At 38.4% G+C, this 27,783-nt stretch overlaps 1 protein-coding gene across 5 annotated transcripts in view; it reads left to right on the top strand.

The window, feature by feature from the left end:
* LOC122867308 (protocadherin-15-like) overlaps window positions 1-27,783 on the top strand; it is a 176,968-nt gene that overhangs the window by 67,613 nt on the left and 81,572 nt on the right. For all 5 annotated transcript variants that reach the window (XR_006375892.1, XR_006375893.1, XR_006375891.1 and 2 more), the window contains 8 exons: window positions 1,945-2,079; window positions 4,830-4,979; window positions 5,165-5,256; window positions 6,217-6,318; window positions 16,953-17,085; window positions 17,863-17,942; window positions 20,472-20,565; window positions 26,260-26,388. Coding sequence is in view for 2 of the 5 variants with exons in the window: in XM_044177952.1 (XP_044033887.1) it covers window positions 1,945-2,079; window positions 4,830-4,979; window positions 5,165-5,256; window positions 6,217-6,318; window positions 16,953-17,085; window positions 17,863-17,942; window positions 20,472-20,565; window positions 26,260-26,388 (915 nt within the window). In the remaining 3 variants the exon portion in view is untranslated. The remainder of the gene's footprint in view (window positions 1-1,944; window positions 2,080-4,829; window positions 4,980-5,164; window positions 5,257-6,216; window positions 6,319-16,952; window positions 17,086-17,862; window positions 17,943-20,471; window positions 20,566-26,259; window positions 26,389-27,783) is intronic.

Genomic DNA, 27,783 nt, shown 5'->3' with positions numbered 1-27,783 from the left:
AGCTAACATTAGCTCAATGAGTTAGTTGGAAAAACGCCATCTCGACTAACTTTTAATATTTCCAGCTGACTCTTAAAACAAGAACCCTGTAAAAGGGTTCTTTAATATGCACAAGTTAGCTGGACATGCTAACCTTTGCAGCTTACATTAGAGCAGACAGACATACTGTTTGATTCATTCCTTACACTTTTGTGCTTTTGCTTTTGATTTTGGAAAGCTAAATAAATAATAAGACACAACCCACCAAAGTCTTTAGATGTCGAGTATAACTCTTACTACAGCACCATGCACACCACTTCAACATGTGTAGAAATCCAAAGCTTGACAGGCCTGCCATACCTTGTTAAGATTCCTAAGTTATAATTGGACAATCGCTGTTTGGAGGAGGGCTTTAGCTAACGGCCATTTGTTACTTATATACTATGTTGGTATATCCTAATATTCTGGCTTGATAGAAAAGAAGCACTTTGGAACTTTCTTAATCCATCCTAATATAAAATTCTGGTCTCAAGTGTGTAAACAAACCAATTCCTGTCTTCAAACACAATTAAATCACCATGTAAATTAAACCAGCAGCATGGTGACAGTGTTTAAACAGGAGGTACCGTACAGAAATGAAGGATCGAGCCATTGAAGTGTCCATTTTAGCCCTTTGTTTCATTCTACTGAATCTCTACTTTGTTCCTTGCTTGCAGTGTGTGAAGTGCCCTATCTAATTTCCCTGTTAATCTGGATAGTAAAACCATTTCCCTCTTAAATTGCCTCTCAGTGTTAATGTAAGAATTTACAGTGCTGCAACATTGTTATCGCCGATGCATTCCCAAGAGCTTAGTTTGTTTAAGATGTAGCATAGGCATTATGACAAAAACAAGCTTTGGTTCATTGCTTTCTAAAATACCCCACTGCAGGGAATGGGCTTAGTGGGGATAATGTGTATGTGTCTGTGTGTTTCTGACAATTGATATACATTAAGTTATTTTAAATATTGTTAACCCTGGTCTTTCCTCCAGCATTAAGTACCAACAATAATGATTAGTCCTAATTGCATTATGTGCTGTCGATCACTTTTATTTATGTGTGTGCATATGACTATGAGTCTCTGTGTGCCCTTAACTCTGTGTGTGTGCGCGTGTGTGTGAGTGCGTGTGTGTTTATTTATGACTCAATATCCACACTGGCTACATCGACAATATTATCAGCCCCCCCCCTTCCTACCCTGCTGAGCCAGCCTTATCTGAAGAGCTCACACACACACATATACAACATACACACACACACATGCATACACAGAGGAGGTGACTGTGTAGGTAATGTCAGAGGAGGACTTGGATGAGCATTGCCTCTCCATCACTGAGTATACACACACACACACACACACACACACACACACACACACACACACACACAGCCCTCTTAGGAGAATTTTTATGTCAAGAAAACCTTGGAGGAGATGTTTTTCATTCTCCTTTTCCTGTCTAAGCACTTCTTTGCTCTCAGCTGTTTTTCATATGGAAGCATTTTCATTTGTTATGTTTCTCCACTTATTTATACCGGTTTTCCTTTAATTTGTAAAATATGATAATAAATAAATAATAAAACAGATATAGCTCAACACCAGGTTCTTGCCTTCTTAAAATGTGTTACTTTTGTTATCTGCTCTTTTGATTATTCACTGTATGTTCATCAAGCATTATTCCTTTAATTGAACCAATGGAGGTGCTTAGTAGCCATCATTTCATTGCTGTGGTTGTACTGGGCAGCTCCCAGGTGTAAATGTGTACCAGCTTTAAGGAAGGTACTGTTGAATATGTGTGCTACACTAGCAATACGGCGGAGCACACATATTTGACAGTACCTTCCCTGGGTGATTAATGTTTAAAGAGAAAAGCTCACCGTTGTAATGTCTCCTCTGTTCCTCTAAACAACTTTCTTTCTCTCCAACAGTCCAGGGATCCTCAGCTCCAGTTATCGTTGGACAGCTATCCTCATGTTTTCTCTGTGTCTGCTACTGGAATCAGAAGATATCTCACACTGGTGCAGCCACTGGACAGAGAGACACAGGATTCCTATACATTCACGGTACTCCAGAGCCTTGGAATTTGTGTGTGTTATATACAATATGTGTGTGTGAGAGAGAGAGGGAGGAAGATAAACATCTGAATGCATTTGAATAACTCAATTCAAAGGCCCTTGACCACCCGTAGCGGTGGTCTTGAAAAAAAGATTCATATCTAGAGAAGAGGTGGAAGAAGACAGGAGGAGAGAAAGATATATGGAAAAAAGAAAAGACGAATTGTAGGCATATGCACGCTTGTATCTCTATAAGGTCAGTAATATTTTAAGCCTAATTCATGAGTTTTTCCCAGTAAGGACAGAGAAGCAAGAAGAAGTGTGGGGAGAGAGAAGCAGGAGGTTACAGAGAAAAGAAACAAGGGACATTGATGGACGGGGGGAGAGAGACAGGAAGGACCAAGAAGGAAAGAGAATAGAAGAAAAGAGCGTTACACTTATGCCCTTTCATAAACAGGGAACATTGAGAGTCCAGAATTTCACTTACCTCCACTACTGTTTAAATATAGATTTAATTTTATACTGTAGCACTGCTTCTGTGAATTTGTTTAACATGGCTAGCAGAGCTTTCATGAATGTTTGGCTAGTTTTCAGCATTCAGGCCAGTACTTGGCTCATCCATTGCTCAGTGCAAAAATAGATGTATAATACTGTACCTATTACAGTGGTTTCTGTCCTCATTATTTATCGTTTTCCATCAGTTCCCCTGTTTCTGTCATGGTCTTCATGGTTGTCTTACTCTGGTCCACTTTCCCCTTTTTTCCCTCCCTCCTTTTGTTGTTCCTCTCCCTCTCATCTTATTTCAGTGCAATCTAATTCAGCAGCTTCTTTATTGGTAGGGCACAAAGAGGCTGGCCGTTGCCAAGCACAGAGTATCTTTCTGTGTGTGCCACACCATATGATGTACAGCATTGTTACTTCATACAGGAGTCTGTAATCTGTCAAGTTCAGCCTGGTTACACTGACAGTGTGCGTTTGTGCAGTGTGTGCACAGTTGTGGGAGTGCAGCATATTGTTTGAGTGTATGCGTCCTTTTGTGTGCATGCAGCTATTTTGAAGTTAAAGATGGAAGACGCAGAAGGCCTGGTGTATTGATTGAAAGGCAGAGGTGTACAGTAATCATCATGAAAGCCTTGCAGGAGAAATTAAACTCGAGGAGGAGAGAGAGAGAGTGCTATGAGACATGGAGGTTGATTTTCATTTAAAGGAGTCAATCAGCATCTTGGCAGATGAGCCTGTGCAGAAGACTGGTATCAGAGAAGAAGCTTCTGTTGATATGCTCTTTGGATGATTTCTAAAAAAAAAAAGTCACTGGAGGAAGAGAGGGGAAAGCAGGCACAAAAGTCACAAAAACAAAATGACAGATAATGTTTCGTGAATGTAAATTACTGTAGCCTGCTTAACCAACATTTTAAATGGATGCATTTGATGTGTTTTTACATATAAGAGCATAAACGCTAAAATGTTTGTGCGCTGACTAAAGGACGGAGGAGTCCAAGATCATGTGAAAAGCCCTGCTGGTGATATAAAACATGAACACAATCATAACACAAATATAGCGCAACATTTTATTTCATTTTTCATTTTGTTCTAAAGTGGATTTGGCAGTTAAGAAATCTCAGACAGCCTGCCTATTTTTGAGTGTTTGAGTTTCATCTCATCATTACTGACACTTTGCAACATCTCAGAAATTGCCAAGTGGTGCAGTGTTTGCTTTTTTTAAGTGTGTATTTTAAGTTAAAATTCCAAATGTTTTAAATTGACAGGGAGCAAATCGTAATAATGATAATTATTAGAATAAAGACTGGTAGCACAGGGAAACAGCTAGCTTGGCTAAGTCCTAAGACAAAAAAATCTCCTTTCCAGACCTCTAAAGCTCAGTAGTTAAGTTTATATCTCCTTTGTTTGTTGTTTTTAATCTGTACAAACGCTGAAATGTCCCATACAAGCACAACTTGTTGTTTTTACACTTAAGTTTTTTAACTCATTTAACAAACAAGATAAAACATGTTAGTGAACTTTACAGGTGCTGGTGGGCAGATCCTTTTTTGTTTGTTTCCCCCTGCTTCCAGTCTAACCTAACCACCTGCTGTCTCTATAAAGTATTAAGTGTATAGAGTGGTAACTCTTGGCAAGAGAGCGAATGAGCCTATTTCCCAAAATGTCAAACTATTCCTGTAAGATATTACTTTGAAGAAACTATTGAGTAATGCATAACATGGAAGGTGCTTTTAATGTACATGACATTATGATTAATTGGACACAAATGTTTGTTTATAGGTCTTTTTGTGTGTTATACATATATTAATCAGACTTTATATTTATTAACGGCAGTGGGGAACAACAATCATTGTGAGGAAATTGTGTAGGTAAAATTAAATATAAGGGTGACAGCCAGAACAGATTAGCTCAAAGAGTTTCAAGAGTTTTCAGTTGCACCCACAAAAACACACACATATATATATATATATATATATATATATATATATATAAAAACCCAAAACAGGGATTTAGATTGAAAAAGCACAGAACAACTCTGCGTCAAAAGAAACAAGGAAACAAACAGACACTATCAAGACGTCAAGGACATACTGAGTACACAGTCCACCCACCTCAGGATTCTCAAAAGGTAGCTTTTTGTAGCTCGGCTGAGTGCAACATTTTCTACAAGAAGGAACATTTTATTTCTTTGCTCTTGTCAAAACAATACAGTATACAGTATCTTTTTTTTCTCTCTCTCTTTTTCTGTGTCTCTCCAGCTTTTAGCATCAGATGGCGTCCAGCAGAGCATTCCGGTTACCGTGACGATAACAGTGTTGGATGCTAACGACAACACTCCGACTTTTGCTAATGTCTCTTATAATGTCAACCTGTTTACTGATATGATGCCTGGAGAAACTGTGTTACAGGTACACACTGTCAAACACACTACACATTTTAATTTGTTATTAATTCGTAGTGTATTTGCAACATACTTACAAATGATTACACTTGATATGGGTGGTGAGTCTGCCATAATGTGAAAATGAAACTACATCTTACATTATGGTGTAAGACAAATGGCACTTTTATGTGTTCGTGTATCTCTTCTCAGCTGTCAGCAGTTGACTCTGATGCTGGTCCCAACGGTCAGGTCACCTACCGGATCCTAGCTGGTGACCAGGGACATTTTCTTATTGGCAACAGGTAAATATATCACTTGTGGTATAATATTATTTAGATTGTATTGATCATGTTAAAGGAATAGTTTGACATTTTGGGAAATACGCTTTCTTGCCGAGAGTTAGATGAGAAGATTGACACCACTCACATGTCTGTGCGCTAAATATGTAGCTACCGCCAGCAACCGCTTAGCTTAGCATAAAGACTGAAAACAGGGAAACAGCTAGCCTGGCTCTGTCTAAACGTAAGAAAGAAACCCTACCAGCACCTCTAAAGGCTTGTCTGCACAGGAGGAGTTTGAACTGCATTTTTCAGTCTGCTGCTCTGCTAACATGCAGCTTTCGCTTTGTAGGCTGTGTTGACATTTTGTAAAGCTCTGTAATTCACAGGTCATATCTCGTTTAAATCTGTCTAAAAAATGACAAGTTGAGACTTGTCGTGACCTTGAGGCTGCAATTCAGCCAGTAAAAATGTCAAACTATTCCTTAAACTAATTCAAGGGATTCTTCAATGTCAAAAAGCTCAGAGCTGCTTTTCTCATTTTGGGTATTGGGCAAAAGACCACAAATTCACTTGCAAAAGGGCAGAAAAATGCCTCAGTTAAATGGATGTATAGATTCCTGTGGTAGAGCTCATAATATTGTTGTTATTAATGATGGTATCAAAGGTAACTTGTGTTTATAAACACCCATATATCAGTGTCACATTCACAAAACTACAATGATAAATGATTGGCATAGACATACAGTATAAGGCCATTGATTTTGAATTGGTGGTTTGTATCTTAGAAGATTTTCTGAAGGAACCTTGGGGGTGACAAAACAATCTGGCATGTAGTGTGAAAGCATTTTCTCTGCAAAGGTCTCAGAATAATAATAATAAAAAGATTTGTTCATGTTAACATGCTACACTTAACACCTTTATTTTAGTAATTTGAATAAAAGTGTTCATTATCATGTAATACTGAATAAACTGTTTTCACAGCACTGGGGTCATTACTGTGGCACCAGGCGTTGAGCTCACTGTTGGACGGAGCTACGCTTTGACTGTAGAAGCCATGGACAATGGGCATGTACCTCATAGAAGGTAAAGGTTTCTCTCTGTCTGCTTCATCAGTCTTTTCCTCTGTCTGTCTGGAGCTGAGGCTTGAAAGGTCATCAGATTTCCAGAGCTTTCACACTCATTGTCGGACACTCTGCAGCACTTTCCATCGCTCCCTTTCCCTGCCATTCTCTCCATCTATCATATAATGAATTATAGTTTTATATTGGAAAATGGCAGGAAAGGAGTCTAAGAGAGGGAAATGGAGAGTATAAGTGAGAGAAGGGAGAAGACTAAAGCAGAATCAAGGTAATGAAAGGGTGCCTCACTACTAGTTAATAGTTCTTTGTGAGAAACAAAGAAAGTTATACTGTCTGCATTTGAGACAAGGGTCAGTTTCATCAAATGCAGGCACACATGGCATCTAGAATAAATGCCACAGATGGTAAAAAAAAACTAAATGTAATGCACTCTGCACCTGTCTTGTTCTAAAGGATAAGAACTGACTTGATAAGGTGACATCTTTTGATTTTTGTTCTCCTGTGCCTCCTGATCTTCAACTCTCCTTCATGAATTAGATCAATAAGGAGCCATAACTTTCACCAAATCTCAAACTCAGGCTATTCCCCAACTTGGGTTATTTCGTGGAAAAAAAGCTGCTCAAGTCTGGCAGAGAGCAGTTAAATTGTGAAATTTTAGTTTTAGCAATTACCATGCAATATCTGAGAACAGAAGCAGAATCCAGCCATTGAACCGTTCACCCACTGGAACACGGTCAATCTATGTTGCTCCACAGATTGATGTAGTAGCTGCACTAGCAGAGTGTTTGATTCATGTTTTTTTTTTTTTTTTTTTTTTTTTTTTTTTGCTGCACCATGCCTCACTTTGACTCAAGAAAACACCATAAGACAGGGACTCAGTGGGAACAATCCATGTGCTTCTGCAGGTTTCAGAAAAGAGGGACAATATGCATCAAAGGTGTTAGCTCCTTTTGATACACACTGTCCCTCTTTTCATTTTCCTTTCAGTTTTCTTGTCTTCTTGCATATCATCTAACACAGAAACACCATAAGGAAAACTCAACATGAAATTGGCATCAGTGAAAACAAAAACCATGCAAAGTGAGCTACAGCGCCAGCCTGAATAACGGCCTGTTGTTTGCTGATACTCAGAGCACACTTGGGTGTAGTTCTTTGTGTTTTGCTCTTTGGAATATCTCAACAAAAGGATAAATTAGCACTGCAGTGTCCTTGCAGAAAGGACAAACAAGCTAAGTCCTTGCTCTTTAAACAAGAAGCACAGAACAAAAGCAACACTTAGTTACAGGCACACAGGAACATTTAATGAAGATTTTTGAACTAAAACATTGTTTGAGGAAAAGGCACAGTGCAATACTGAGGCGAAGGTAGCTCGTTTGGTGCGCTTCTGTGAAAGGAAGTTAGGTTTATAGGTTCGTATAGGCTGAGTAGGTCAATGGGGGATATTCCTCCCTCCCTCAAATATTGGTGTGTTTAATATCAAAACACACTTGAGGAAGTCACTGAATAGTCAGATGTTTAATTTGAGCTGTCAGCGACCAACAGTAGAGATTTCTGTTTATTACTCCTGATGAAAATGGAATCAAATTTAATCAACTCACCTGGCACCTTGATAAATGTTAGAATATAGGAAAGCGTATGTTTTGTATATAACAGTGTGTCCATCAGCAGTTACATTGAGCCAGAGATGAGGAGCGGGCTATAGAGGTTTGGTAAACTCACTTCTTTCTAACTCTACACCCCCAGATTTTTTTCATTTTCAAACTTGTAGTCTTCAGCCCAAGTGACATCACTTGAGGCCCCTACTGGAGGCATGAAAGGCGTTATACAACTTTTTCCCCACATGCAGTAGTACTCCCTTAGATCTGTGAACAGACTTTGATTTGTAAATTTCTAATCCATTTCTAATCCAAGAAACATAGTGGAAAAACCAAACTAAGTCTTCCATTTTAATGCCAATGTGAATCTGGTTAAATTGTTTTATTATATGCTTGCTTTTTTTTAAAAAGTTATTAAATGTGGCAACAGGTACTATAATGTTTTGCATGCTTTGCACTGGCATTGTCAGTCCTTGGTCATTTTCATTACGAAAATAAAGAGAAACTTATTGGGTGAATTTACTGAATTTGTCTTAGAACTCTGATTCACTGCATTAACCCTGATTCAATATGTTCAATTGAACGTATGGCCACCAGTAAAGGCCAGCTAGTACCCACGGTGCCGGACACACCACAAAAAGTAGGTAGGGTGGTCAGTCACAGATGCAAAATGGTGCTCAACGGCAGACTGTCCACTTGGTGTGCCAGTGCCTTTGGTGCTTTAACATTGAATTCAAATGGAGTTTCATTTGGATACGTTTTGCTTCAGTTTTGACGGTATTTGTGAATAGTTATGAAAACGAGGGATGTCCCGATTAAGTTTTTTTTTTTTTTGCCCTGACCCCGATCCCAGTCCTTTAACATTGCCGATACTGAGTCGCGTCCAATCCTTATACCGATACTTACTTAAATGTTGCTTAACTATCTGACGCACTGGAACAGCTGTAGCCTACTTAATCTGACACACCTCATTTTCATGAGCTACTTGATCCAAATACTGGATGTCCTGGTTCAAAAATATTAAGTTGATAAGCTTCAATCTTTCATTCATATCACATCAATAATTGGAAAGATCATAAATTATCTTTGGCTGAACACAGACACCGGCTGCAGAGAGCACTTTAACCAGACAACAGACAAGTTTAATTTTGGCCTGTCATAAAGGTACTCACGCTAATTAGTGACAGATGGTATAATCTACCACCAGCGAGGTGCATTTAGTCAACCTCAGTGTCTGAACTCAAAGTCACATGCCAGTGAGCCCAAATATTTTTTCACATTCACACACTCTAATTTTCACTCACATATGCAGTGGAATGCTCAACACTAGCAGGCTGAGGTAGACAAAACACAGTAAAGTTCAGTAAAGAAAGGATCTGTTTTTGATTGGCTTTATTTTAGCCAATACCAATCCATTAAAATATGCGTGGACTCTCAGCATCTCGGACACTCAAAAGTCAAAGCTCTATTAAACAACACAAATTAAATTTGCTCAAACAGTTGACTTGTGGGCTGTCCTCAGATTCAGTGTTGTGTCTCAAAGAGCGGCGTTTATTGAACACGCTCATGTTTTTGGTGAACGGTGACCTGAACGTATCTGTTTGCAACTAATGAACTTGAACGTGAGCGTTGTTCACTCCCGCAAGAGTAAACAACGCTCACCCACTGTGTTTTACAGCACCAGTGTTTTGGGTCACAGAATCTGATGGTCACAGATTTTTTTAAGCGACATATCGAGCTAAAACACCTGACCTGTCTTGGGAATAACGTGCGAGTGAATGATGATCACAATAAATCATTAACAAAGAGTAAGACCACGAGCCAACAGCCGCAAAGTTCCTTCACCCAAGTCAAACTCACAGCATTTTGTAAAGAAAAAAACCTGAAGAAATTAATGTGAACTAGTTCATTTTTTGGTACTGTGAACTTAGTTCAAAATTCAAAATTGTGAACTATGAACGTGAACTAGTTCATTTTAATCTGTGTGAACTGAACTTTGAGCTAGCTCTTGTGAAGTGTCAACTTACACAACACTGCTCAGATTTACCCAAACTGAACCAGTCCACTCTAATAAATCAATCCAGCTTCACAAAACACATACAACTTTAAAAGTATAGCAACAATAATTATCATGGCTTACTTATATCTGTATCAAAATGATAAAATATAATGTTTTATTTGTAACAACTGCAGTGGATTGCTCTCTCCAACAATGTTTGTCAGTCATCATAAAAAATAGAATCCTCCAATATGTGGCTTCAGTTATGTAGCTGCCAAATCAATACAGAATGTGAACCACTGCAGATTGAGGTGGTTTCAGTGATTGGCTCACAGATTGTTCCCAAATTTCCCCAGACCCCCTGTTTATCTCAGCTGAAAACATAACCCGCATAACAAATCAATATCTATCTCTGCTACCTGATTTATTAAAACTATGGGTCAGGACCCAAAATGAGCTGTGTGTCCTCTAACTTGTGGGCGCCAACAAGACAAGACAAGTGGCCAGTGCTATCCTGTATGCGGTTGCATGCTGGGGCAGCAGGCTGAGGGTAGCTGACGCTAACAGACTCAACAAACTGATCCGTAAGGCCAGTGACATTGTGGAGGTGGAGCTGGACTGTCTGTTGGTGGTGTCAGAGAGGAGGATGCTGGCCAAACTACATGCACTCTTGGACAGTGTCTCCCACCCACTGGTCAAACAAAGGAGTACCTTCAGCGAAAGACTCATCCCCCCCCAAAATGCACCACAGGGGGCCACAGGAAGTCATTCCTGCCTGTGGCCATCAAACTCTTCAACTCCTCCCTCTAAGTGTCAGTCTATATGACCCTAAGTCACTAAACTGGACATTGTTCATTAACATCACTGCAATACTTAATTAATTAATTTATTGATATTTATTCATACTTCTATCACTGCTGTGCAATATCCACCGTCTCATAATCATCTTAATAAGCTACATTTAACTTGACAGTACATGGACTATTACTTATTACTTATATTATTACATTGTATTATTATACCGTACATACTTATCATCAACCGGTAAATCCACTTTGTACTTAATTTATCTTGCCTGTCTTATAGTGTATTATATTTTGATTTGCTTAGAACTGCTCTGACGTGATAGTGAACAGCTGTAACAAAAGGGTTTCCCCTCGGGGGATTTCTGATTCTGAAGACATAAGTGACAGCATTTTTTAATGACTTAGGATCTCAGCTTGTGAGTATTATATTTCCATGGAACTGTTTTCTGGAACTGTTGAAGAACCCTTGAGATACATATTTCATTCAGATTAGAAGTGCTTTTTCATGGCCTAGATAGATGCACCCCAGAATACTGTAAACAGTTCATGCTCGGGGGTCTCATTTATACTTTCATCAAACCGTAGGGTAAGAGAGAAAGGAGGGCACCACCAGAGAGAACAGATGAGATAGGATAACATGTTAGATAAATAGCTAGATAGAGATATAATTTTGCGCTGTACTTTAAGAGGCATGTAATAAAATATGGACGTGATACAAAGTCATTGTTTTGTAAGTTGCAAGCAGTATTGGACACTTGAAAAATGTAATCAATTACTCAATACTTATTACACATATCACTTACATTTGTTACTTGGCTCAGCTCTGTCAAAGGCGCCTTTAAACATCTCCAAATCCTCCACACCCACAGGACAGCTGTGTTGAAACTTAATGATTTAACAAGCTGCCAAAAGCAGCCAGCCTACAGATGAGTGGAGGTACAGGATTACTTATTATTACATATTATTTTTAATACAGCCAGCTTATCTTTAGCCACGTTGACTGCCCACTGCAGCACTTCAGAAGTCCCATGGTTCACACACCTCCTAACCCTAAACAAAACCAGGTGATTCCTGATTGTATACTTATCAGTGGCTACCAGACGTTTGCAAGCCAGCTAAGAAGACAACAGTGCAGTTACTGAGAGACGCATTTCTCCTCTTTTGGTAGTGGCTAATTGCGAACAATCTGACCCCAAAATGTTGAAATAACAGAGCGGAATTAGTAACTATAATGTAATTATTGCATTTCAAATTGTATTCTTTTTATACTAGGAAAGTTACATTACTGTAACATGTTACTAAGTAAAGCGTTATTGCCCAGCAAAAGTCACAAGCTTGGCACTGAAGTCCAAAGTCAACACCAAGTCCTTAAGTTGTAGCCCCAAATAAGTCATTATGTGTACTTAACCAAATGTAATGTGAAATGTATGTCAACAGATCAATAGTATAGTACCACCTTTAGTATTAGAAGTAGTAGTCATTATAGTAGTAGTAGTAGTAGCAGTGCCACTTCTTCTACTATTGAGAGAAACCATTACAATGTTGCTACACTGCTGCTTGCCAACCAGTTAGTTAATTTAGTTGAACGAATCTGGATGGTAAGTTTTCAAGACTAGTGAACTGAATCCAACCTGAGCCCAAGTCACGTAACTCAAGTCTACTCCTCTTGTAAAATGCAGTTGTATGAAACATATAAAGTATATTCAAATGAGCCTTGGTCCTAAGCCAAAAAAATTGTTTCTCATTCAAAAGATGTAGCAGATAAACCCCTTGTCTACACGGCCGCATAGCAAAAGCAGCACACCAGCAGCAGCTGCAGTCTTCCGTCAGTATCTACACTGGGTTAAGTCAGTCACAGTACTGCTGTGCACACAGCGCTCACAGCCCAATAAATCAATGGGCTGAAAGAAAATAGACTTGAAGTGTAAAAATATGCTTTGAGTTACATAAAGTGTGAGCCGTTATGCGGCTGGTGTAGAGCGTTGTATTGATTAAAATCGAAACGCATGTGGACACAACATGCTCATAACTGCAAGTCTGTTGTGCTCAAGACTAAGCAACTTAATTTTTTCTACATTCTCTCTACAAGAATTTGATGTGCAAGTTAGTTAGTTTGGATGTACACGTGTGGGTTTGTGTTTGTGTGCGTACTGTAGAACAGTGATATGTAACCACGTCTATGAAATGGATAATGCATATTAAATAAGATAGAAGCAATTGCTTTCATTGGTAGACAGATAGTTTTAGGATGCAAAAAGAGAAGGAGAAATAGGCCCCAGCTACAGAAGAAACCATGACTGAATAATCTCCAGTCCCTCAATCGGTTTTCATCAATAATGCTATCTGAATTGTTTTAATAAAACACTAGCTTTCACTCTCTCTGGCGGCTTTCATTTTTCCAGCCTTTATCTAGTTATTTATTTATTGTTGTGAACGTAAACAGATTTTGTGGGCTATTGTTTAGACCCGGGGTTCTGGCTGTTTCAGTCGATGATCCAGTTTGAGTGGAGTTAATCTCTCCCTTCTCTCCCTGCTGAAACTCTGCATTCTCGCCAAGTAGGAACACAAACTAAATCCCTGTGGTTTCTTACCCTGAAAATCAGGGTGCGTAAAGCCTAACATCATTTGTGTCATGTGGGGGAAAAACTGGGAACTGGGAATAAAAGGGCTTTTCCCAACACACTGATTAAGAAGTGTTAGTAATAACCAATTTGACAAAATTTAAGATTAGTCTTGTAACTTGGTAGTAAAATTCCAGAGTGGTACACTCTTTCTTCCTAATGTGACATTTTCATGCAGATGATCTTCTGTGAGCCATTGTTATTTTCATATGAGCCAGAATCGGGCCTCAACAGTTTCATAGATAAGGCAGGAGGTAAATAATGCAATATATTTAATCCCCTCACTGACCAGCTGTTGGGCCAGTCAATGCAAAATCATGTTGTGTAGCCAACCACTGTCCAAACTCAGAACTTTTATTTTAAATTCAAGTGGTGATTCCAGAATTTATACTATACTAAATATGGCTAAACAAGTTTTGGGAAATAAGCAATAAGTTTTGATGACAATTTGATGACTGTTGATGACATTAAAAAAACATAATGCCTTGAATATTTAACTCAGTTTAAACATTATATAGCTTCAATGAAGTGTGAACAAGCTGATAAAGTATATACAGTATATTCCACACCGATACTGTGTTGAATATGATTATTTTTCTAACTTTAAAGCTATTTATGGGTGAAAAGGTAGGAAAAGTATATATTTGATATAATATGAATATTAAATATAATATAAGCTTTTTTTTCTTGACCTTTGTGGAAAAGGTGCAAGATATTTTCCTTTCTGATATGAGATTAATCTCAATAGGTGAGGGTACATCTACTCAAATTATTTATTGCTATTTTTTTGTTCTCTTTCCTTTTGTCAATACAAATCTATAGGTTCTTTCTTCAGTTCATTGTTCTACCTTTCCTCTCCTGTTTATTCCTATTTATAACCTCAATAATTTTAGACTGCTCTGTTTATGAATGTACACGTTTCTACTAAACCTGGAAAGCAGGGTTAAAGCAAGCACCCAACAAGATGGATAGGTCATGAAATCAAGAGAAGAAACTCAAAGCTGATTCACTATTAATGAAACTACACAGTCAGTAGCTTTTTTTCATAGGAGTGGTAGAATATATAACCAAGAAAAACTGTTCACGCAAAGTAACCTTTAGTATTGTCCCCACAGTATTGTTCCCTGCCAGTGGAGCCTTTTATTTTGAAGTCATTATTGAGAGTCCCAGCTCTCTTGCATCTTGTTCTTTTGGAAAGGAGTTGTCCAGGATCAAAATTCTAGCCTGAATTGTCTAGAATGAATAATTGTTATAGCAGAGGTCAATTCTGTTTTCATTTGAGTCTTAGTTTAATTTGCAGTTAGTAGTTGTTATCTCTGTTATGTAAGGCAGTCAATTTGCCAGAGGGCTGAAAACTATAGTTCTTTAAACTTGACAGCTGTGACCCAGGTAATCAAATATTTTCAGAAAGAAAAACTGACAGAAGGACACAAGCTGTTAACAGCGCTGGAAGAAAAACAGCTCTGTCAATTGTAGGTCATTAGTGTTATGTTGATTAAAAAATGTCAGTGAATACAGCTTATTGAACAGCCAGAGCTGTTTATCAGAGGGGAAGTAAACACTGTGCAATTAAGACTTCATTTTACAAAGTGATACAATATATTGTCAGATACTACTCCAAATGCATTTTCTCTTAGTGACATCACCTTATAAATTAGAAACTCGATGTAATTCCCTTTTTTCTTTCCTTTAATTCGCTTTTAAGCCTATTTCCTCTTCTTCTATGAAACCCTTATTTCTGTAATTCCCTCATGAAACATCTTAATCAAGCTTCCTCACCTGTCAAGGAATTTCTGAATCCACTTATCATTCGCAGTTGGTTTAGTTTGCCTGGTTATATAACTGTATTTAATAGTCATCTGCATAATCACTGCATTAATTCTTAGATACAGTTCTGGACAGTGCCGGCGCCAGACAATTATCAGCAGGGGGGCACAGGGTTTTCAGGGGTGGGCACTCATACCAAGACCAGACCAAGGAGGTGTCCCTTTGCTGAGCATTAATGCCCACCCTTGGACCAATCAGAATTGAGTATTCATCCAAGGCCAAGCCATTGTATAATTTTATTATAACACACACACGTACGCCAATGTATCACAATGTGTGGTTTTAAATTTGCTATATAAATAAATTTGTTATTGACATTGACAAAACCAATAAACAAAATGATGCATACCGACCACAATCAAAAGGACTATCAATCTCTACCTGCACTGCACAGTGGGTCTAAAGCGGTATGAGTGAGTTGTTCTGGCAAGATTCCACAGAAAAGGCTTTTTGGGGAGGAAGTTAAACAGCAAGAACAAATATGGAATCACAAATATTTTATCTTCTACACCTTCAGTGTTAGGGAAAATGGTACAGACTCGCTGCAATTTACAGCTCCAGTGTGTAAGATTTAGGGGGCTCTATTGGCATAATATGGCAGAATTGGAATATAATATTCATAAGTATGTTTTCATTAGTGTATAATCACCTGAAAATAAGAATTGTTGTGTTTTAGAATGAGCCCTTTATTTCTCCTTTATACATCCATGGGAGCAAGTTCTCTTCCACCGCTATGTAGTAACCCAGAACAGACAAACCAAATACTGGCTCTAGATAGAATTATTCTGGGCAGTGTATTCATAATAAAGTTTGAGGGCCATGCAAATTACGGGAGTTTCCCGGGAGAAACAACAAAACGGGAGGATGCAGGGAGATGGACCTCAAATACGGGAGAAACCTGGGAAAAACGGCAGTGTTGGCAGATATGTTAGGGAGGTAAATTAAGCCTACCTGATGCAGCCTGGCCATTATTTTATGTATTTTTAACTTGTGAATTTTGTTTGCAAGGTAATAGTTTTAATTATTTATCAAGACATGTTTATCATATTTAATGTTTAATGTTACAAAAGCTAATTTGAACAGGCATTGCCCCCCCACTCTCCCTAACCCTAATCCATGTGTACAAACTCCTTAATGATATTAATTCTAATGTTTATGTGTTCAAATGCAGGGCTTAAGTAATAGTTGATATTCTGAAGGTCTTCAAATATGCTACGCTGCATAATAAGGTTCATAACACTGCATAATAAAGTGCACAGTAAAGAATGATATAATGCTGCCCTAACAAGATGGTGTCACTCTATACAGACATATTGTTATAAAAATGAATGAAATAAACGTTTTATCTCCGTAAAACTGCATCAGCCTCTACATGAATCATTGAAACAGCAGGATAAGTTTATCAACTGCACAATAGATTAAAGACGACAGCAAAGCGCTGCCTAGTCCCTTTGCCACTCACACTGTTGTTGACTTCCTGCTTTTATTGATTAGTTAAACACAGCATAAGTGTAAAGAAACAAACACTGGCCAACCACTCTTAACTTAAATAATAGACCATTCACCCTCCTTGACACTGCTTTTTTAGCCACTATCCTCTTGTGCTGCCCTCCAGCTCTTCTCTTCCCTCTTCTTCTCCTCTCATCCCTCTCCAACATTTCTCTGCCATTATTCCTCCTTTATCTGCTTCTCTGTTACAGGCTGTTTCTCTTTCTCTGTACTCTCTCCATCTGTCCTATCTGCCTTACCCCATTCTCTTCTATCTTTTCACCTTCTCTCTCTCTCTTTAGGTCATCCATTACTACAGTCTATATCGAAGTTTTGCCCCCAAACAACCAGAGCCCTCCCCGCTTCCCCCGGCAGCAATACAACCTGGAGATCAGCGAAGCTATGAGGACCGGAGCTACACTGCTTAATCTGCAGGTACACTCATTCTCTCTCTGTCACACAAACGCACACACACACACAAACACACACACACACCCGTCATGTTCCGTACGTGTTCATTTGATGTTGATACACGTTAATTATATACAATTGTGTATTGTCACAATCTTTTTTTCACACAATTGAACTGTCAGCGTTAAGGTGAGTTTGGTCAAGTTTGTATTCTACTACCACTCTGAGTAACGTTGACAGAAGCTGGATGTTTCAGCTGTTTATCCATTACTCTTTGCTAACTATTTTAACTATTCATCCATTTCTTGTGGCTATTTCAACCATTTATCCATCACTTTTAGCCAACTATTTCAGTAGTTTGTTAACTTATATATAACTATTTTAAACATTAATTTTAGCTAACTGTATCAACTGTTTGTCCTTTATTTTTAGCTAACTATTTGAACTGTTTATTCATTACTTTAGGTTTAACAGTTTCAACTTCTCTGCTTGCTTGCTAACAAGTTTTCACACACTGTTCATTGCAACCATAGTGTTCAGGGGTTACAGCTGACTAAATATGTGTATATATATATATATATTTTTTTCAAAATCAAATTGTAATTTCTATTTTTTCTAATTAATTGAGCTACTCCACATTTTTACACATACCTCCCTGCAACTGCAGAAGTACTTCCTGAGGTACAAGTACCCCTGGTTATCACTGCTGTTTACAACATATACAGTAAGGGTAGAATTTGCTGATAGAAATAAGAGTATATGTGTGTGAATGTGTGTGTCTGTCTTTGTTTATTTCTTAAGGCAGTGGATCGGGAGAGGGACCCCATCACCTACAAAATCCACAGCGGAGACCGCCATGGACATTTCGCACTACAGCAGAAGTAATTGTGCACACTCACACAATTTTGATTTCATCAGGTTTGATCAAAACTGTGAAGCTTGTTGAAGTTAATATTTTCAGAAACTAAAGCAGTGCTCCTTTTTTATTTGTGTGAATATCTGTGAAAATTGTGTATGTGTCCTATCTGAGTATGTGCATGCTGTACAGCCATGGCAATGTACAAGTATATAGTTAGAATCTATGTGTGTGTGTGTGTTTGTGTCTGTGCATGGTTGAATGCATTCTAAATTATATCATTCAGGGCTCAAGCTCTGCCGAGGGCTTCACATAAACACACCCATACACTGTCCCACATGCACATACTCACCACACACACATACAGACTCCAACTTGTGTTGTATTTATTCATTTATTGCTCATTAAAAATGCATTTCTTATGCTGGGCAAAGATCCTATCTACATTTCTAGAGGGAAGAGGAGAGAGAGAAACAAAGGAAAGTGTGGTGAAAGACTGCAAGATAAGGGACAGAATTATAAGGATGGGGAAGAGAGGAGAGAGAGAAAGAGAGTAAAGGGTTGGAAAAAGAGATAAGAGAACAGGGCAGGGACAGAGTAACAGATGAGGGACAAAATGTTAGAGAGAGCTGGGAAGCAAACATTGAACAAGAGTGACAGACAAATGAGGATATAAAAGCAGAACGAAAGAAAAGGACAAAGGAGTCTGCTGCACAGAAATGCATAACAGCAAAGATAAAAATGAATTGAAGAGCTTTCATTTCTGCATTCTAGGAATACTTGATGGGTTCTGTCGGACATTGTTAAATCTTTCAGTGCCACAGCTGTGTTTTCTACATGATGGCTCTATGAGGACAAGCCAAGTTGTTGTTTTTTTCCTTCTAGACAAGTGCAACATGCACTTCATGCATTTAATTGCTTATGTGCAGAATTTGGCTCAGTTAAATACTCCAGAAGCGCATTGCGAGAGCACCTGGACGGGTCTGGCATTGGCCCATTTTGCAAGGTGGCTGGCATTGATGGATCACACACTAATGGCCAAAAGATTCAGATTACTCTAATAAAGAAATAAAAGGGCCAGCATCAGTATGGGATGCAAGATATGAGCTTGGAGGAGGTTAATAACCATTCGTTTCTTAATAAATTAATAAATTCTTAATAGATTATCATGGGTTCATCCTGAACAATGAGATTTACTGTAAATCCTCCACACATGTTGTAGCAGATTGGTTTGAGAGCTGTATGCATGTGAAGAAAATGTTTCAACATTTGTGGTGTAAATAAGAAAATAAGACTACTTGTGTGTGTGTTTATGTGCCTGCCTATGAATGTGTACATGTGCGTTCACAGACTTTGCTTTTCATGAATCATCCATAAATATACATGAACCGTCTTTTTAGTTTGTTTAAAAAAAACACAGCTTCACATCTTTCCCTCTGTAGACCACTTAACATCTGCACGCACACACATATACACATTTACTTAAGCATTAACGCGCGCGCGCACACACACGCTTACACACACTGTCAATATTTGGAGAAAATGTGCATTTCAGATGGTTTCTAATTAATTAAAGTATCTTAAATTAAAAACACTTCAATCGTTATGTAAATCTTCATTTGGAAAATATAAAAGTGTAATCAATGAAGACCAATATCAAAGATTTCTGCTGGTTTTGATTGGTCAGAAGTCTCAGACAGGCAGCACTGAAACTGTTGATCTTCTAGACTACTTTACTTATGCGGTAATCATTTTCCCTTAAATCAGACTTTTATCTCTTTGCTCCTGTTTGGACATTTTTTATTACCAAACTGTATTCTATGAGTAACTTGAGTCTGAGATTATACGGCTAGTGAACCATACTAATAATTCACACACTGTGCTTTATGAAAAAAATATTGAAGGAGATGGTTAGTCAGTGTTATTATTATCTACCAGTAAACCCATATATTGATGTCATGAGACATGATGTCTATATTTAATGTGTAGCCATAGAGAAGAGAAGATCTTACTGTAATTTTGAAGTATTTTGCATATAAACTCTTATTTTTGTGTTTTTTGATGACACATTACTGTCTGAGCCATTATAGCAACAACACACAAAAGGGCATTCCTTAATATCATTGTGGGTGAGGTGATAGATATGAGATGTCATCTGCATTACTAAAGTACCATAATCACAGTAAAAATACACTACTGGGTGTTAAGGCTTTTATGCAGCGGTTATCAGTGCTTGCCAACTGTCTGAAAAGTTTTCTCTGAAGGGGTGTATATAAAGAGGAATACACATTTCGAGAAAACAAGACCAAATTTCCCCATGTTACCAGAGTTAGCATAGAACATAGTTAGCAATCAATGACTTATGAACTGAAACTTCTCATGAAATCAGAGGATTCTTGGGTATGAAAACAAATGCATACTACACCACAGTATTCTGTTCTGCTGTGTTTGGTCTTCTTGTGTTTTTTATTGTTCTCCATTTATATTTATCTGTTCTGATCTATTTTTAAGCTCATGCTTAATAACGGGGACTCTCTGTGTGTTCTTTCTCCAGCTCAGGGTATTTGGTTCTGGACAAGCCTCTGGACAGGGAGTCTCTGGATTATTATACCCTGGTGATCACAGCCTCAGACGGACACCCAGATGGGGTAAGAAACTGAGCTGTACCACACAGATATTAACTGGTTGTCTTTACTAGAGTTGTTTTATTTCCCCAGTGGTATTAAACTGAGTGGCTGCTTGGACGGAAACTAAATCCTTCACAGTGAAATGCCACAAACAACAGCTGTGGCATTATGTGAAAAGAGGGATATTAGAGGCAATTTTTCAAAATACTGTACATCTCATTCAGTAATAATAAAAATCATAACAATCATCATCAAAATAAAAAGCCAAAATCCATTTGTAACAATGAGTTTTAAACAAATATGGACATGAAAAATAATGGGTAATGTAGGCTCCAGCCCTGCAAGGCTGAACAGAATAAGCAGTTTAGAAAATGGATTGAAAAAGTACATAACAAATTACTACCTGAAGAAAAATGTATCTTTAGTGAAAGTGAGGCTCACCTGGCCTTCAATTTTTTGTTTACCACTTTAACAGTCAGATGTGATGGAGACGACATTGTAGCATGAAAGTGTGCACTAACAAAAAACAGTCTTTAATCATATACATACCAAGTAGGACTAAACCGTTATCCAATGATACTACTGTCTTCTTTTTATACATATTAGCATGTCATTGTTATTAGATCACATCATGTCTCATAGAAGACAACTGAGACTACATCCACACTAAGCTGACTAAATCAGAAATGCATCTTTTTCTCTCCCTTTTGGCCTTCTGTCCACTCTTAGCCAACGTTTTTCACACCCAAAAAAGAGCTCTTCAAGAACACCCTCCAAAGTGATTAAATCCAAAAATGCCAGCTTGATGTATTAAACTTTCTTCCATTTTAAATGTCAGTATAGCTGATCACACAATACATGTGTTTTAATTAAAGAGTAACTTAACACCTTTTGAAAATCTTGTTTTTTCTCACCTCCGGTGGCTTATATTCTCACCTTGTACACTGCAATGATATACAGGTGTACTCCATGACCCTGCACCATCACTGTTGAGTGTGGTGGCATCAGTGATGCTGGCTGTCAGAGGTAAAACAGGCTTGAGGGGGCAGAATGGAAATTAAACCAGCTGAGGGACTCTGCAGAGTAACCAGGCTGTGTCTGTTCAACTCTTTGCCAGATGCTTTGTATGATGAGCATTTTTTTTAATTGCCAACTTTGAAAGAACTAAAAAAATCCTGCAAACTGCTAATTACTTTTACTCACTTTAATTATGACATTTTGGTACTCAGACCTTCAAGGGTAAAATTTTTCTTTCACTGTCAGAGTTTATGATCCGACTCTCTTGAGTGCAAAAACTTTGTAGTAGGTGTCATTTTCCAACTGAAAAACACAAGAAGAGATTTAAATGTTTTCCTAATTGTTTTTGGACTTGAATGACCTGAAAACTCTACTGTGAATCTGTCGTTTTCACACATAAACTGTATCTAAAGATTTAAATGGCTTAGTGTGGATGCAGTCTAAATAAAAAACAAAATGGCTAAAAAAAACGTCTTATTCAGTCCGCTGCAAGAGCTATTTTGCAAAGATAACGAAGTGTGTGCCCTTCCTCACTTTTTCACTTACCTAATTGATAACAGGTCATTAGAGTCACTTTCTTCATCTCTCTCAATTTGTGTTCTTCTCTTCTGTCCATTTTTAAAAGTCAAATCTTCAGTCACTTTCACATGAAAGTCACATTGGATGGAGCCCCCCTGCTCTCCCCTCTCTCCTTCTTCTCTACTCTTCTGGCTTTCATCAGTTTCCCTTTCTTGCTTCTCTTCTTCTCTCCCTCATCAACAACACCCCCCACTCCCATATGATGGGAGAGAACAAGTGAGAGGAAGCTCAAGAGAGTGAGGAAGGGAGAGAGATGTTCAGGGGGCTCTTATTACCTTAACAATTGCACTGTGTCTTCATACACAATTCTCACTACACACTCACAGACATGCACACATATACTTAGTCAATTGCTCTCTGGACCTTGACAATTAGTGTATTATCTTTGTGCCCCAAAGGTCTTTAAGTCAGAAAATGGCTAAAAGTAGTTTGGACATTTTTCTGCTTGACACTACATTATATTTTGTATGAGAGGAAAAAAGAGTGGACTTTGAATAGAGGGAGAGAGAAGGTGTGTGAGAGGGGAATGGTATGAGCTACACAGAGACACAGAAGGGAAGACAAAAAAGAAAGAAATAGAAAAAGGAGAAGAGAAGATTGGGGTGTAGTTGCCTTATACAGGCCCATTAATCAGCATCACTCGAAAGGCCTTGGGTTGTCTTCATATGCGTGCACACACACACACACACACACACACACACACCAGTCTGTGTCCCCTATTATTAAATGTCCCGTTGTGAGAGTGTCAGACTACAAAGTGCCTAATTGGCTATTTGGCCAGTGAATCCATCATACTGCCACAGATTGAGGACCCTACAAGCTGGTGCAGTAAACCAGCACCACTGTAAGGACACTGGACACTTAAACTTTGGTGCTGGACAGTGTGCCGTTGTCAAATGGACTGTATAGTACTGTATTGGCATAGGTTTGTGAATCAGCTCATGTTTCCGCCATTAAATACTCTGTGAATTTGCGCTGCTGTAATGAAGGTAAAAATTACTGTATTCGCTAGCTTAAAGAATAAGGCTGGTGATGCGAACAAATCCCATGAAAAAAAAAGCAACAACAATGTGTTAATTGTTCTTAGCCCCAAGCCCATTCATTCCTTCTGAAGATGTAACTATTTAAAAATGGATCACCAATATATAATTACATTTTTGGAAAAAGCTGAAGTAATTTCCTAAGACAGCTGGGCAGTGGGCACTGCAGTTTTTAGTAAACGTTACTCAAATAGATGTAAACAGTAAACAGCATTTGTTGGGGACTGTCTTCAGCTTTGGTTTAATAAATTGGTTCTAATCTTTGTTAAATCAACAATACCAAAAACATAGCACATGCTAGACTAGTCTAAGGAGGTTGGGGTGGTAGAGGGGCAACAAATGGCATTGTCATGAGCATTTCAGCAGAGTCATAGTGAGATGTGTCAGGTTGTAATGGCTGTGCTGTACACCTGCATGAATATGATAATAATGCAACTTCAGCTTCAGTGTTCTGCTTGAACTAATGCTATACTCCATATTTGGTGTGCTAGTGAGTATTTCTGGCAGCAGGATAGTGTATGTGGGATTGACTCATTATAAACTACAGTGCCCATGTCTGTCGTAATGAAGGAACATGTCAGCAATGTGACTTTCTGATGTGTTTGTAATCATTTTTGGACAACAATGGAGGTCTAGGGCACAAAGGAAGGTGTTATATAAGGCTATGGCTACACTGGTAATCCTTTTTAGTAGGATAAGTTCATTGTGGATTTGGGTTTGTGATACTGGCAGAGTTTTTAAGCTGGCAGACATCAGTGGATTCCCATCTATCACAGGTGGTTGCTGAGCAATTGTCAAGACAGGCAGGGATGACCCTGCAGAAAGACTTGAACAAAGCCAAAATCACATTTTACTCAAAAAGGGTTGAATCCACAGCTCTGACTTTTTAACCTTTTACCACCCACAGTTCTTTCAACTTTCACAGACTGCTAGTACTATGAAAAGTCACATGACTATGAACATGTAATACATGTATTGATTGATTAGATTCTCTTATTTTAGTCATATTGGTCATTTTCTAAAAGAACAATTTGTTGTGAAATAATTCAGGTACAATGCATTCTGGAGTATACAGCGGAAACCTTCAAATTATGGTGTTTCCTGGGTGGTGGGTGGTAACCTTTGGCACGTGGCCATAGTATTGGCAAGATAATAAAATATAGTATTACTAGTAATAGTATTGGGCAGTTATCGAAAAATTTTATGCTTAGTGCCCCCGATGCAAAATGGAGCTTACTGCATCTCTGTCTCTCTCTTTGTGTCGAAGTGTGTTTGCCAGCGTTGCTCACAGCCTGCCTTTTTATTTTATCAGAGCTCATTCTACTTTACATATGTTGGCTTTCAGATAAACTGTTTTGTCAACTGTGAGCTCTTAACCTCAAATTTACTTGCATCACTGTGTGCCCTGCCAACCTCAACAGCCTGTTGTCACCTCTGTGATTGTCACTCACCCACACACACACCCCCACACACTGCGTTTTCTCTTTTTATCCATCCCACTGTTGTGAATCGGTTAGCTCTCCCTCTTTTTCCACCTCCTCCCAGTTTCCTTCTTTAAAAGTCAAATCCTCGATATCTCTCTCTCTCTCTCTCTCTCTCTCTCTCTCTCTCTCTCTCTCTCTCTCTCTCTCTCTCTCTCTCATGAAAGTCAAATTAAGAAGAAATTTGTGACCTCCTATCAGCCTCTCTCTCTTTCCTGCTCCTCTGTCCTTACTTGATCAAATTTTTGTGCTTTTGCTGATGGTTATGTAACAGTGAGAATTAGTATGATTCACTTTCAAAAAAGATTTTAATGAAGCCCCTCCAAACATTTACAGCATGTTTTAATGCTGTATTTGATCAAGTAAGTTTATTGTATTTCCAGTCTTTGTTAGCACATATTTTCGAGTTTACAGTATTCATCCCCAATCAAATTCATATTGGACTTTGAGTGGCCAAATGGTAGCTACACCATCAACGTCTATGGTTTATCCACAACAATTGTTTACATTTAAGACTGTTGAGCTGTTCTGAGTTTCCTCAGAATGAGTGCTCATCCCGTCTATCCATCCGACTTTTGGTAACAGAACAATAGCATGTGCTGTATATAGCTAATTAAACCATCTGAGGTGTCTGTTCCTAAAGTGCTGCCATATGATTGATTAGAAATTACATAATTTCTGTGATGTTGTTGGCTGTTTGTGTTTTGTGTACCAGTGTACAGTATACCCTACAGAAAGTACAGTGAAGTTAATGTTAATGTTTTATCATGGAGAAATTTAGATTTCTTTAAGTATATGTATTGTTCCTATTGCCCAGCCCTACTGCACACACATTCTAAGTGGGGGTTCAGACAGAAAACAGTTTAAGCAATGCATGGGGCGTTGGTTGGGGTGTGTTGTTACAGGTACCATGAGAAGATGAAGTACGACTCAGAAAGTCCAGTTTGAGTAGTAGATCAATGAGTTTGAAGGCTTATCAGACCCCAAAAGACTGCACAGCGGTTTACAATACTATGAGACAGGATTTTACAACTGTGGAGAATATTCATGGCGGCAATCATATTTGTCTGCGAGGCAGAAATATGCTGTTTAAAGTAATCCACCAGGAATATGTGCTTGCACGTATTTGAATGGCTAATGCACCGCCTTGCTGCATGATGCTGCATTGCGTTGCAGCAAAAGCTGAGGCTGGTTAAACTTTTTACCAGACGAGGTTAAAAAAAAAAAAGTATGGCAGGAGAATTGTTGAACAGTTTTTAAATCTATTTTTACAGTGAACAGTTGTTAGAAGCACAATGAGATGGGACAGCCAGGACGACCAGAGTGCAGCTAATTAGCAAGCAAAATGGGCTCTTTAGTTTGTTACATAAGGGAGCTGTTAGTAAGAGGGGGAATAGACTGAAATATGAAGATCTATTCGTTCTGTGTACTCTGATAATCCATCACATAAAGAGCAAAACTTTCTGATGCTAGTCAAACATGTTAAATGGAATCCAAAATTCAGCTTCAGTTTTCTGAACTGACCAGAATAGTAACACAAATGTGTGTGTGTGTGTGTGTGTGTGTGTGTGTGTGTGTGTGTGTGTGTGTGTGTGTAGACCTCCACAGCAACGGTGAACATTGTGGTGACAGATGTTAATGACAATGACCCGCTATTCGATTCTTCACTGCCAGTGAACCTCACTGTCATCGAGGAGCAGGATCACGCCTACGTTGGACAGGTCAAGGTAGGAAGATGCACCCACACTCAATCACACACGCATACACACTCTCAAACATGCACAGAGAATCAGCAAATGCACCCATGCTCCCCTCTCTCCTACCCCCTCACTGCTCACTACATATTTTTAAGCACATTTTGATGTCCTCACTGTATAGTGGACATACAGTCCATTATATTTAAGATCTGTGTGAACATGAATGAGTGCAGCATGTTTATATGAGAGCGTGTGTTTGTATGCTAATGTCTTCATTATGCACTCATTCATGACTCTGCATTTGTTTGTGAGCTTTTTCTTGCACTAATCCTTTGTTATAATGATGTGTCATGAACAAAAAAGCCAATTTAGATTCCAATTTAACTCACTGTATCAACAATTCCTGACTGCACATCTGTCATTTTACATGCTCTCCCACTGTGTTGGGTCTTTTAATTGCAGATTACACTTGTCTCTGTTATTTCTCTAGTGGTGTAGATCGGCATGTTTGAAATTAGTTATACAACTGTTTTTGTTATTGTGGCACAGATCATCATGTCTCACTGTAAGTCTTGTTTCTGTGATCCTGACATAAGGTCACTACCTTGAGAGAAAGACACATAATTACTTCATGCCTTTTAAGACCCCCCTACATTTCTTTGCCTTCCCCTTTGTAGTCTCTTACACACACACACACACACACACACACACACACACACACACACACACGAAGTACACAAAGAATCACAGAGGCTGTAATTAAATTCTGCTCTTATAATCTTTTACAATGGGGACCAGAGATCGCTAACATAACTCTGTAAACCCTGGTTACTTTGTAATTAGGACTGTATGTCATTATACTCTGAGGACTGTTTGTGCATGCGTGTGTGTGCATATTTGTAGGTGGACAGGAAACAATTATCTGAGAAAATGGTGTGTGAGTGTTTCGTTTTGCATGTGTGAGGACGGCATCTATTTGGGTTGAATATTTTCCCCTCATTTTAAATATTACTTCCTGGGAATACATCACTCCCTTGTTGACAGGAAAACTGAAATTTCTCGTTTGATTTTAAACGTAGAACTGCAGATTATTTATCATAAAATAGGGTTTATTCTCATTTTTTTGGTTTTACTTTTCATAAAACTAAGATTATATTCTTATATTTTCCAATAGAACAGTCATTCCTCCTAAAAGTATACTGTGTTGGAAGAAACAAAATGTCAGCAATTACCGAATCATTAGATCCTCTCTTCTTTCATTTGTGTAACTGTAAGCTGCCATTTTAGAATGTAAAGAAAGTGAAAGAAACTACTGCAGCTGAAAATTGTTCTACTTATATTGACATAATCATGGCATTTCAAGGTTGGACCATGGTAGCGTTCTTGAGGTTTGGAGAATTCTTGCAGGTATTTTTCCTGGGAAAA

Source organism: Siniperca chuatsi, linkage group LG20 (assembly GCF_020085105.1).
Source record: "Siniperca chuatsi isolate FFG_IHB_CAS linkage group LG20, ASM2008510v1, whole genome shotgun sequence".
Classification (NCBI taxonomy): domain Eukaryota; kingdom Metazoa; phylum Chordata; class Actinopteri; order Centrarchiformes; family Sinipercidae; genus Siniperca; species Siniperca chuatsi.
The sequence above is the reverse complement of the archived record's forward strand: the minus strand, read 5'-3'. Positions and strand labels throughout refer to the sequence as shown.